At 50.5% G+C, this 12,984-nt stretch overlaps 1 protein-coding gene across 1 annotated transcript in view; it reads right to left on the bottom strand.

The window, feature by feature from the left end:
• Positions 1-7,281: 7,281 nt before the first annotated feature.
• MAP6 (microtubule associated protein 6) overlaps positions 7,282-12,984 on the bottom strand; it is a 71,382-nt gene continuing 65,679 nt past the window's right edge. Inside the window, exons 5-7 of the mRNA XM_063096028.1 lie at positions 8,658-8,863; positions 8,196-8,558; positions 7,282-7,832 (exon numbers count right to left, since the gene is read on the bottom strand). Of these exons, the coding sequence (XP_062952098.1) occupies positions 7,282-7,832; positions 8,196-8,558; positions 8,658-8,863 (1,120 nt within the window). The remainder of the gene's footprint in view (positions 7,833-8,195; positions 8,559-8,657; positions 8,864-12,984) is intronic.

Below are 12,984 nucleotides of genomic sequence, written 5' to 3'. Positions count from 1 at the left end.
TGAGGCCTGGCTCTGCAACCTGCATCATGGCACTTCCCACATGTCCTACTGGTCCTAGCAAGTCACGAGGCCAGCCCAGATTGAAGGGGTGAATCTGGATAGGAGGAGCAGCAGAATATTGGGGGCATATTTCAGTCTACCACCCAAGGGGGCCAGTTCACTTCACACCCCCTCCCATGGTCTCCAGTCCCATAACTGGGGTTAGATCGTTGCCGGCCTCAGAGGACTAATTCCTGAGTCAGGTCTGGGACGAGGCAGCATACATATCAAAAAGAATCTCAAGCTTTTGCTAATCTATGTCAGTAAAAATCTGGATGATATATATGGGAATGTGTTCTGTGGGTGCGAGTCCAGAGAGGGAGGAATATAATTTTCATTGGGTTGAATTTATTAATAATGGTACATTTACCTGAGATTCTGGATTCAATGTGCCAGTTTGAGCAGGTAGGAGTGGTTTTCATTGTTTGCTTAGCTGGTTGACTGGAACGTGGATTCAAACCAGGCCTATGCTAATTGAAGTCAAAATGCCAGAAGTTCCTTGCATTAATATAGAAGAAGGAATCCAAAGACTAAGGGAGGGAGGAATGTTGAGGTGGATTTATCCTGTGTGATCCACTCATGCCCCTCCTGGCTGAGTTCCACACGCCTAACCTCCTCTTACAGAGCCTGGAAGACACTTCCTTCACCAGGGCACCCAGAGATACATGAGTGAAGGGAGCATCTTTGGAACATGGTGCAGTACTTGCTCTCTGCAGGCAGATGGCGGATGCTGCCATGGAAATGGGCTCGGATCCCAGGGGAGCAGAGGACAAGCAGCAGCGCTTGACCACCTGGGATCAGACTTTGAGTGGTTATCAGCATGCTCTGGCCCACAGATGTCTTCAACAAAGGCTAATCAATCAAGGGCCAAATAGGACCAAAGGGACCAAACAGAGAGAGAGCCCTTTAAGGTCCTCCTTAATCTCCATAACAGAAGCAAGAAAACAAAACAAATACCCTGACTTGAGCCACTGTGAGAGAGCTCAGTCTCTCACCTGAAGTTCCTGAATGAAAGAGAGGCTAGTACCCTCCAGAAAGGACCTTTCAATAGCACCACAGATTTATACTGTAAATATTCCTTTTAGATTTCCACAAAGGGTGCTGGGCCATTTGCCAGAGAGCTGTGCTCTTTGAAAGGAAAATACCCAGACTTTTCAGGGTGTAGTGGACACTGAATCTATCTAATGTAAATTCCTGAGGACACAGAAAGCCACTTGTGTAGAGGTCCAGGTGGGCAGGTGATGATTGGAGTTTTGACCCAAGTCCAGACACGGTACACCCAGTGGGACCCTGGACTTATCCTACAATTATTTTCTTAGTTTCAGTTTATATAATTGGAATGTACAGGTGGAATTCACATATGAGCCTCCAGACCTGTGGAATAAGGGTCTTTGTGGACAAAAGGACCAAGTGAAAGCCCCTGGATAGTCCCCTTCTTACCACAATAATAAACTTAAAGTAATGCTGTGACGGGGGGAATCACAGAAATTTTTGCCACCATCAAAGACTTGAAAGATGCAGGATGGTTTCTATTACATCCCATTTAACTCATCTGTTTCGTCTGTGCAGAAGGCACAAGTCTTGCAGAATGATAGGGCATTGATAATGCCCTGAGCTTATTCAGATGGTGACTTGAGTTGCAGGTGCTATTCTAGGAGTGATCTTTTTATGGGAGCAAATTTACATAGCTTTTTATCACTTGGTGTAAAGCTATTTGTCTGACAAATTTTTTCTCTTTGTAGACAGCCCCAGAAGCAGTTTTCTTTCTCTTGGAACAACAGTATACCTTTCTCATATTCTCTTGAAACTCATCGAGTCTCTGGTTCTCTGTTACAGCTTAGTCTATGGAGATTTGGGGTCATCTTCCCATATCACAGGATGACATGCTTGTCTACCACATTGATGACATCATGTTGCTAGGAGTGGGAAGCAGCAAGTTCTTTAGATGCATTATCAGACACCAACGTATCTGAGAATGGGAAATAAATCCCATGAGAGCATAGGAGCCTGCCACCCAAGTGAAGTTTCTGGGAGTTCAGTGATCTTGATCATGCTGGAAAAGATCCCGTGAAGTGAAAGACGACTTGCTGTGCTTTCTGCCCCTTTCTGGTAATAAGAAAGAAGCACAGCCCGTATTGGGCTTTTATGTATTTTGGAGGAAACATACATCACGTATTGATGTGCTGCTCTGATCCATTTACTGAGAAACCTGTAAGGCTGCAGGCTTTGAGTGGGGACCAGAGGAAAAGAAGGCTTCCAGGACGTCCAGGCTGAAGGGAAAGCAGCTCTGCCACATGGCAAACCCTGATGGAAGAATCACAATGAAATATCTAGGATTTAGGAGCAAAGCTGGGCACCCCATGGCAAGCAGTTTTCCTTCTTTTGAGGAAGAGCACTTGGCTCTCTGCTGAGTCTAGCAGAGAATGGTCCTTGTATGGGAGGCACGAAGGGACTATGAAAGTAATTAATGACTATTACATACAACCTTCTCTTAGGGATACTTGGGGTGGATGGACTCAATGATTGCTAAAGGGGATGTCGGTGAATCATGCATCGAGTATGAAAACACACTCGATTTCTTCCTTTCTTGTCCCCTATTCACTGGAATCGAGAATCTGTTCCCCACTTCAGAGAGTCTACCATTGCCCAAATTAATGATCTCTTCATTGCTAGTGCCAGGGACACTTTTAAATATAAAAAATTTTCAACATACATGAAAGTTGAGAGAATAGTATAATGAATTTCTGTGTACCCATTACAAAACTTCAAACTGTATCAGCATTTTACCCATTTTGTTCAATGGACATTTTCAATCCACCTAGCAGGGAAGCACCCCAGTCTTCTATCCTGCTGACCACTCTTCTTTGATGTTTTCCCCAAGGTCACATTCTTTTCTGGGTCTCCTCTGACTCCTCTGCTGCTCCAGGGCAGGCTCCACACCAGGCCTCCTTCCTCTGCCTGTCCCCTAAATGTTGGCGTTTCTCAGGGGTCTCTCCTGGACCCTCCTCCTCTCACTTTCCACACTCTCCTGGGGTAAACTCACCCTCTCTCATGGGCTCACATGCCTTTGGGCTGCTGAGACCCACATTTTAATGTGGTCCCCATCTCTGCCTTGAGCCCAGACCTCTTCCCCAGGCTCAGACCACTATAGAAGTCTCCTGGATGCCTCTCTCTGGCTGTCCCGCCAGCATCTCCTACTCACCATGTGCCAAATTGAGTTCATCTTCCTGCCAAAACCATCTGTTTCCTGTACTTTCATTCATCCATTCAACCAATATTTATTAGATACCTATTGGGTGTGTAAGAAAAAATTTAAGATTTTGGATTAAGCGAAAGAAATTACTGCTATAATGAAAAAGGTGGATTATAACAAGTGTCAATGAGAAGATGGAAAAACTGGAACCCTCATAGATTGCTGGTGAAAATGTAAAACCATGTGGCCCTGGTCTACCCAGAACCAGGACCAAGCCCACAGATGGCCCAAGGTAGAGAGGGGATTAAAGTATTAGGTGCTTTGATGGATAAGGGGGTAGAGTGGCTTGACTTGGGGAACTGAGGTTTGTAGAAAGGGCAGGGACCTGGGGGTTGGATTGCAGGGCCTCTGAGGGATGGCCTCAGATGTGGACGGCTACAGGGGTGCCTGAGGAAACGAGGCGTAAACAGGCTTTTGGTGCTCCTGGGCCAAGCTGGTATAGAGGGTGTGAGGCTGCCAGTGCCTGGCTTGAGCTGGGGGCAGCCATAGTGATGATTTCTGTGTGTCTTTTCAAGATGGCCTCCTAGTATTGTGACCAGCCCCAGAGACAGGGTGAGCTTCCAGGAAAATGACAAATATCAGATTTCCTGCCAATCCTTGCAATGAGAAGAGGGGCATCCAACTGTATTTAATGTGATTTATCCCCCCCCCAAATGTGGCATTTCTTACACCCTGAATGCCATGCTGTGAATTCCTATACAGAATTACAAATTGCAATATGTGTGAGGTAAGAGGGGGTGGTCATGGGGGTTTCAGAAAAGTGGTTCAGAAAAGGCTCACTATTTATAGCAAGAAGAATGGACAAGTCTTAGTGATGGGTTGGAAGTGAAGGGAGAGAGACTGGCGCCAAAAAGATTTCCAGGTTCCTGGCTGAGAACTGGGTCAACCAGAGTGTATCCTGCACCCCTGTCCCTCTAGACGATCCATCCAGCCCGCTACAAAGGCCTGGCCCCTGGGCCCTGACTTCCTGCTCCCATCCACACGGCCCATCTCCCCGCTCCCCCAATGCGTCAAAAGGTGCCCAGGCGGTGTGGGGCACGCGGCAGGTGTTAAGGGAGGGGATCGTCAGGCACCAGGAGCTCCAGCGAGGCGTCGGCCCAGCCCCCAGCGAGGGTCTCCTTCCAGCCCTCCAGGTGGCGCCGGCTTCGCCCGGGCGGGTGGGCAGGGGCCGGCTCCGCGCCTCGCAGGTCCCAAGGCTGCTTCGGCCCACCCGCGCGGGGGCGCTGTCCTTCCCACCAGCCCGACCCCGAGGCCCGAGTTTGTGAGCCAAGAGCCAGGCTCAGGGGTCCCTGCGGGCGGAGACGCCCTCCCGGGCCTGGACACGTTGGGGATGCGGCTCTCACGAGGTTTCAGCGGGTGATCTGCCCCCGGGCTAGGAGCGGGGACCCCCGTCTTCCAGAGGCCACCCCGCGCCCTCCCGGGGTCCTCAGCGTGCTTCTGCCCCTCCGCGGAGGCCGGAGCCCTCCACCTTACTTGGCGAGGCCGCCGCCTGCTCGCCGGCCCTGAGGCGAGGGGCAGGGAAGAGCCAGGTCACCAACGAAGTCTGAATCTGAGAAGGGCCCAGAGAGGCTGTCCGTTGCCCGCCTTTCCCGGCCCGGCCCAGGCGGGGAGGCCCTCCTGCACTGAGCCTTCCTCCTCTGCAACGGAGGGCCGCACTTGACGGAGAGGGGACGGCCTGCAGCTCAGAGGTCCTGAGCTCGAGGTCTTCCGCCTCAGGATATTGAGGTGGTTGGCGCTGGGCTTCTAGCAGGAGCTGCTAAATCCAACGGCCAGCTTCAGTCCTCTGCAGTCTCTCCCCCAGCTTTTGACACTGTGCCTCACTGCCTCCTTCTTGAATCACCGCAGGCCCTATCCCTTCTTACAGCTCTGGGGATGCCCTTCCCAGCTTCCTCTGTGTGCTTCTCCGACCTCTGAAACTGGGCCGCACCTCTCTTTCCATTCTGACACTGTCTCTGAGGTGTTACCTTTCCCCACGGTGAGGCTTCAGCGACAATCTGCCCACACCTTACCCCCCCACACACACACCCATGCACACATAAGGCAGCCAAGTCCCAGACCTTGCTTGCAGCTAGCTCTCTCTTCAGAACTCCAGTCCTGGTAGGCAATGGCCTCCTGGTCGTGTGCCCCTCTGTTTCTCAGAGGCCCTCAGGAAACCTTATTCTGCATCTCAGACATAGCACCATCATCTGCCTGGCCAGTGGGCATGTGTGTGTTATGGGACCTGGTGTGTGGGTCAGAGCAAGAACTGAAAGAAGGGAGATGTCCATACACAGCACTTCTTTGGCCTCAGTGTGGCCTTTTCTTGTCTTCAGGTCCCTGACTAGTAGAGCTCATTATGCCAGCAAGCTCTGAGGGCTACGTCTGTGTTGGGCCAGGAAGGAACCACACTGTGTGTGTGTATATAGAGGTGGTTTTTGGGGGTGGAAAACCCTAGTGTTGTTGGTATTGGGGTGAGGAGGCAGGCTTGGCCAGTCGGATGGGGAAGGCTTGCTCAGAAAACTGGACTATTTGGGCATCATTAGCACTCCTGTGATAATTTTTCTGTAAGAACCGAGCTAAGCTCTTTTAAAAGGGGCCCTTAAAAAAAAAAAAAAAGACCTTTTAAAGGAGTAGGAATGTTCCTTGGGAGCCCGTTTTGGTGGGAGGAACAGGTGCCCACCCCACCCCCCAGCTCCCTGGGGGCTCAGGCTTTAAAAGGTAGGCTGCCACATGGCCTTGTGGCGTATACCAGCGGGATCCTGGCAGGACCCATCTCTGACCAAGGCTGAGAGCTTCAGGCCTGCTGGCAGCGCCCCAGTCTTCTTCACTACAGCCTGATGGCCTGGCTGCAGTCCTCCCTCAGCCTGCCAGCACCACACTCACAGCCCACAGGGCTGACCCACTCCCACTCCCTGATATCCCAGGATTCAGAAAACTGATTGTTCCTACCTGGTTTCAGTTTTCTGACCCAGAGACCTGCCATGATCCTTGGTCAAGTCCTCATGCAAATCAGATTCCTTTCATTCAAAGATTTCCAGAGGCAGGGCTAACTCCAGCCCTCCAGCCATACCCGTGTTGCCCCCTTCTACCCTCTGCCTGGGCTGCCCAGCACCCTGTCAGAACTCTACAGCCACTTTCTCCAGGAAGCCTTCCTGACTGCCCCACCAGTGTCCTCTCTTCACTGTCCTCTCAAAGCCAGGCCTTTACTTGTCCTAAGGCCTCATCCTGTACCACATTGTATTGTCATAAGACTGGGATTCTTTACCACAGTGATCCCAATGCCCAGCACTGAGCCTGGCACAAAGTAGGTGCTAAGGAAAAGTCTGCCGCATGTATGAAAGAATGGGGGACTTCAGGCATTTTTTAGAAGCTCCTGGTTAAGATGTCACGGATATTGAATGAGGATCAGCAGATGTTAGGTTCTATCCTCATTAGTGTTCTGAGACATGATCAGAAGCCTGGTTTTCTCAAGAAGTCTGACCTATGCATGAGCTTTAAGACTGAGCCCTTGGTAAACAACTATCACTCAGAATTACCCTGGGCCGACTGGGTCCCTGATCCTGTTTTCCTTCCATCCAGGACTCAGCCCGCTGGGATTTGGCACCTCTTTCATTGGATCTGACCCTTGCCTTGTCCTGCCCACTGTCATAATGGAGTCCCATCCTCAATCTCCTAGCATTGCCTGCCCACTCACATCTCATGCTGACAATTCACAGGAACAGGGCATTGCTCAGACTCCTCTGAGCCCAGATGGGTGAATGTAGAACCTGACACACCCACTTTTGAGTGTATATGGCATACACACATACACATGCATGTGGCATGTGCGCACACACACACGTACACACACAGCCAGAGAGACAGTGCTGAGCCAGAGGGACCAGTTTTATTAGATTCCAGCAACACTATACGGTACAAGTTTCATGCAGATTAAATATGTGTCTTCACTGCCCCTGGGAGGGGAGCACTTTCACTACTAGCTCCTTCATTGGCATGTCAAGGGGTGAGCATCAAGGGGAACCTTCAACATATTCCACATGGGGGACAGTTGGGATCATGACTGGAGGTGAGACAGTGAGCAGCTGAGGGGCTCTGGGACACTGAGTTTTCAGAGGTTCAGGGACCACAGGACCTTGGTCCTTTGCTGGTACTGGCACCAGAGAATCTTGATCCTTTGGAGGCACCGGGATTATAGGAACTTGATTCTTCACAGGGTCAGGGACAACAGGACCTTGATTCTTTGGAGACTCTGGGACCGTGGAACCTTGATCCTTGACTAGTGCTGGGACAATAGAGCCTTGATTTTTCACAGACTCAGGGACCACAGGACCTTGATTCTTCACAGGTGCTACAACCTCAGAATCATGAACCTTCAGATGCTCTGGGACCACTAACCCTTGATTCTTTACAGGCTCAGAGACCACGGGACCTTTGTACTTTTCAGGTACTATGACCATAGCACTTGGATCCTTCAGATGCTCTGGGACCATGGGACCTTGATCCTTAACAGATCCTGAGACCATGGATCCTTGATCCTTAACAGGGGCTGGGACCACAGGACCTTGATCCTTCAGAGACTCTGGTACCGTGGAACCTTGATCCTTAACTCTTGTTGAAACTATAGGGCTTTCATTCTTTAGAGGCACCGGGACCAAGGGACCTTGGTCGTTGACTGGTGCTGAAATCATAGAACATTCATTCTTTAAAGGCTCAGGGACCACGTGATCTTGATCCTTGACTGGTACCTTGACCATGGGGCCTTGATGCTTTGGATGTTCTGGGACTACAGGACCTTGATCCTTTGGAGACCCCAGGACCATGGGACCTAGATCCTTCAGAGGCCCTGGGACTACAGGACCTTGATCCTTTGGAGGCCCCAGGATCATGGGACCTTGATGCTTTGGAGGCTCTGGGACCACAGAACTTTGACCCTTAAGAGGCCCTAGGACCACAGGACCATGATCCTTAGGAGGCCCTGGGACCAAAGGACCTTGATCCTTCGGAGGCCCTGGGACCATGGGACCTTGATCCTTCGGAGGCCCTGGGACCACAGGACTTTGACCCTTCGGAGGCCCTGGGACTATAGAACCTTGATCCATTGGAAGCCCCAAGACCATGGGGCCTTGATCTTTTGGAGGCCATGGGACAACAGGACTTTGATCCTTCAGAGGCCCTGGGACCACAGGACCTTGATCCTTTGGAGGCCCTGGGACCATAGGACCTTGATCCTTTGGAGGCCCTGGGATCACAGGACCTTGATCCTTTGGCGGTTCTGGTACTACATGATCTTGATCCTTTGGAGGCCCCAGTACCATGGGACCTAGATCCTTCAGAGGCCCTGGGACCACAGGACCTTGATCCTTTGGAGGCCCTGGGACTACAGGACCTTGATCCTTCGGAGGCCCTGGGACCACAGGACCTTGATCCTTCGGAGGCCCTGGGACTACAGGACCTTGATCCTTTGAAGGCTCTTGGACCACAAGACCTTGACCTTTCAGAAGCCCTGGGACCACAGGACCTTGATCCTTGTCCAGCTCTGTGGCTACAGGACCTCCATTCTTATGTGAATCACGGGCAGGTTGGACCAGGCTCCTGCAAAGGAGAGAGAGGTGGTCACTGAGAGGGCAGAGCTTAAGGCAGGGGTAGGGCAGAGCACAGATTGCCTGATAAGTCTTGGCCTCGTATAGCCTGGGAAGGGCAGCTCTTGCTGGGGAGCTGGGAGCAGAATCTGATTTCTGTGTTCTTAGTACAGAATGTGGGGTGGGGTGAGGGGCAGGCTCAGGAATTAGTCATTCAATGTGCTTGCCAATTGATTATAACCTGCACATGGCACGGGGTGACGCCCTTGTGACGACAGCAGTACCATAGCTGGACTCAGAGTTGTCCAGTGGATATCCCAGGAGCCCGCACACCCCACACTCCACCCAGGCCCTTCCTTCCTCCAGGGTCGTTGGCCTATCCTGGGAGCCCCATCTTAGCTATCCACTCAGAGGACCCTATAGGCCAGGGTGCTCCTTCCTTGTTCTCAAGGCCACTCAAGGTTCCTTTCCCTCCCCAACCTTCTTGTTAAGGGCTGACTGCAGAGAGGGGCATCGGGGCCATGGAATACCAAGAAAGGGGGAAGAAGGAATTCCTCTCCTCCCGTCCCCTGCAAGGGGAAAAGTATTTTATCACTGACATATAGAACAGCTGGCACATGGTGATAATAAAAAGCAGATTGACTTTTAATTAGCTTCACGGTTGCTTTTAAGTTCTCCATAGACAGGGCACCCATTACGAGCTACACCACTCCCACTGCCCCCTACCTTTGGTAAGTGACTGGCTGGGTCTCCCCATGCAGGCAGTGATGAAGCCCTGGTCCCCTCATTCCATCCTCTACTCTCCTCGGACCCTCGCCTTCACTTACTCCAAGGCTCCTGGGCTTATATCCCTGCAGCAGAGAGTCCAAGCCTCTCACCAGAATCCTCATGGCTACAGCCACTCACCCCATCCCATATTTTTAAGCTTAATTTATTCTAAATCATGTATAATTCAATTTAAAGTATTGAAGAGAATAGAATTGTTATAAAATCCTCCTTAGAAGGATTGTTACATTTTACTAGATTTTTTATTTTGTTACGAGGGTACTCCAAAAAGCTCATGGAAAAATAGAATTAAAAGATAATATGAATCCTTCCATGAACTTTTTGATGTATCCTCATACTTTTATAACTTCAGCATTCATTTTTAAAACCAAAGCAGCCTTGACAGGGTTTTCTATGGATAAAACCACCCTCAAGGGCACCATGAGACTCTCACTGGCACTGACTAGTCATCACTTGGTTCCACAGTTCCCGGCCAGCCTCCGCATCTGTAAATGCCCTGCCACCTCCAGGATGGCTGGCGGGAGCCGCGCTCACAGGGCCGGCTATGTGAAGAGTGAATGAGACAAGGCTGGTGCGTGGCTTGGCGAGCAGAAGCAGGCTGGATTCAGCCCCACTCAGGCCACAGGCCAGCTGTCCCTGGGCATGGCCAACGTGCACAACCAAATCCGGTGCCCCGAGCCAGCTGCAAATCTTCTCAAGACAATATGACACAGGCCCCTTCTACCTCCCAGCCTGTGTGCCCTAAAAGCACTAATCTCTCAGGAACTAAAATGACCTACTGGGTTTATCTTAGCGTCTGTGCTGCTTATTGCCTGAAAGGTCTGGGGCAATTCCTCAACCACAATAGACCTCGGTTTCCCCATCTGTAAAATAGTAATAACAATGTAAATATAAGGGACTATTATAACAGAGAATCAAAGGATCCTGTTGGGTAGGGATCTGAAATTATAATTCTTGATATTTGTAGAGTGCTCGGGTATATTACACAAGTAAGTCCATTACTATAGTAACTGTAATAAGTTTCCTAAACACTCGTGCATTCCTTGCTTTATCCCATCAAACGCATGGCAGGCCTGGAGGAAGGCAGGCTTCCTGCCACCCTGCTGTCTTTGCATTGTCCTCTCATGCCATTTTACATACTCCCAATGTCTTTGTTTCTGCTGTCTGCTTCCTGGATTGCCTTCTTTCACCAGCTTTCCCTGCCAAAGCCCTGCCTGTCCTGGAAGGCTCAGCTCAGAACCCCCCTCCTGGCAAGGTTCTCCTGCATGTGTCTGTCCAAATTAGTTTTGTTTGTGTCTCCCTTGCAGCACCATTTGACAGTCTCTCTCTCCACAGTCATAGATAGCCCAATTGCTCATCAGGTTCCCCCCTTAGACCGTGAGCTCTCCAAAGGCGGGGCTATCCTCCTCACCTGTGTCCCCCATGCCCACCCAGCACAGTATATGGAACAAAGAAGGCCAAATGGAAAGATTTACAAATTATTGTTGCTGAAACCTGGTCCATCCTCTATTCCATGGCCTCAGGCAGAAACCCAGTGTCATCCTTGATCCCTCCCTCGCCCTCAAAATCCTCCCCCAACCCATCACGTTCCACCTATTTAGCTGCTAACATTCATCTCCTGAATATTCCCACTTCTTTCCCTACCTCCCTTCCCCTACCTCCAACTGTGCCATCATCTCTCTAGACCACGGTCACAGCCTCCTGACTGCTACCCCTGGTTCCACCTCTTCTTCTTCTCCTCCACTCCATTCTCCATACAGAAACCAGAATGATCTTTCAAGAAAGCAAGCCTGATCCCACCCCTTCCCTGCTTATAACCCTTCAGTGGCTTCTCCTTGCACTAAGAATAAAAAGTGAAATCTGTGTCATGGCCCCACCTAGCTGTCCTGCCTGCTCGCACCATCTTCCCTGCCTCTCAGACAGCCCCAGAGACTTCATTCTATTCCTTCAGCATGCCCCGCTCCTTCCTGTTTTATAGTTTTTGCACATGCTGATGTCTCCTCCTGGAACGTTCTCTTCCCTCCTCACCTGGCTAATGCCCACTCATTCCCCATCTCTCAGCTTACTGGAGATGCCCACTGACCCCACAGTCCTGGCCAGGTCCCCCACTACAGGCTTTCCTAGTCCCTGGCACTTTCTTTCCTCTCCCTTATCACAGCTAATTACTTGCTTTCTTTTGGATTAATGTTTCACCTACTAGACTGAAGGGTTCAGAGGGCAGGGACCATGTCAGTTCTGCACATTATTGTATCCTCTGTACCTGAAACAGTACCTGACCCAGGGAAGGCCCTGACTAAACACTTGTGCAATGAATGAGTAAACAAAAGGTTTTTCTGTGCCAGGCTCTGTCCTGTTTATAAAACAATGTTCCAAGGTTATATGAGACATCCTAAGTTTTAGACACTTCATTTTCTGCTAGTCTTCCTATTTCCATGGAGACAGGCAGTGCCTTGTGAGTACACACACACTGACATCGGATCTATGCTTCACAGTCTGAAAGCAGGATTACTGAGTGCTGCCCTCGAATAGCTGGAGAAAAGGCTTTGTTCCGTCCTACCGATTCCCGCCCTTGCACACACTTCTCATCCTATAATCCACCCACGTTTGTTTCCTTCTTCCCAAAATGTCTCCTGTTGTACCATCAAAGCAGCCCAGAGCTAGGGCCATGCTCCTGGCATAGGGCCCTGTTCAGAAATCAGGGAACCCGAGGACCCTGTCCTTGAATCCCCTGCAATCCACGGGGTGGAAAAGTCCTGAGGAAGAAAAAAAGTGTGTATCTACTGAGCAGTAACTATGTGCCAGGCTTGGTGCCAGATGTTTTAGCATATATTATTTCATGTAATGTAAAAAGCAACCTGCTGGAGGTTGCACTGACTGGGCTCGAGGCCAGAAGAGCTAGGTTCGAATGCTGACCCAACTCCTTCCTAGCCATGGGATGGCATCATGGGCACGCTAGTGTCCAAGCCTCCATTTCATTATTTGTAAAGGGGGGATTACGGCATCCACCCTCCAGGGAGGATTAGCTTATGTGAATGCTCATGGCATGACCCCTGGAATACAGGTGATGTTTAGTAAATGTTAGTTCCAAAGAGGGACTTAGTAATCTGGTTCAATTATCTTACTCCACAGATGGAAAACCAGGCCCAGAGTGGGTAAGTGACTTTCCCATAGCCACACAGCCAATGGAGAGCAGGTCTAGGACTAAAACATGGCCTCTTAACATCTCAGTGGGTGGAAAGAAGGGATGGAGAAAGCCCACTTGGAGCAAAGATGGGCAGGAGGGGAAGAGTGGGGCCCAGGCCAGAGGTGCCCTAGGGGCCCTGGCAGGAGGTGCACAGCAGACAGGGG

The sequence above is a fragment of the Cynocephalus volans genome, chromosome 4 (genome assembly GCF_027409185.1).
Source record: "Cynocephalus volans isolate mCynVol1 chromosome 4, mCynVol1.pri, whole genome shotgun sequence".
Lineage (NCBI taxonomy): Eukaryota > Metazoa > Chordata > Mammalia > Dermoptera > Cynocephalidae > Cynocephalus > Cynocephalus volans.
This window is presented reverse-complemented; position numbering and strand designations above follow the sequence as displayed.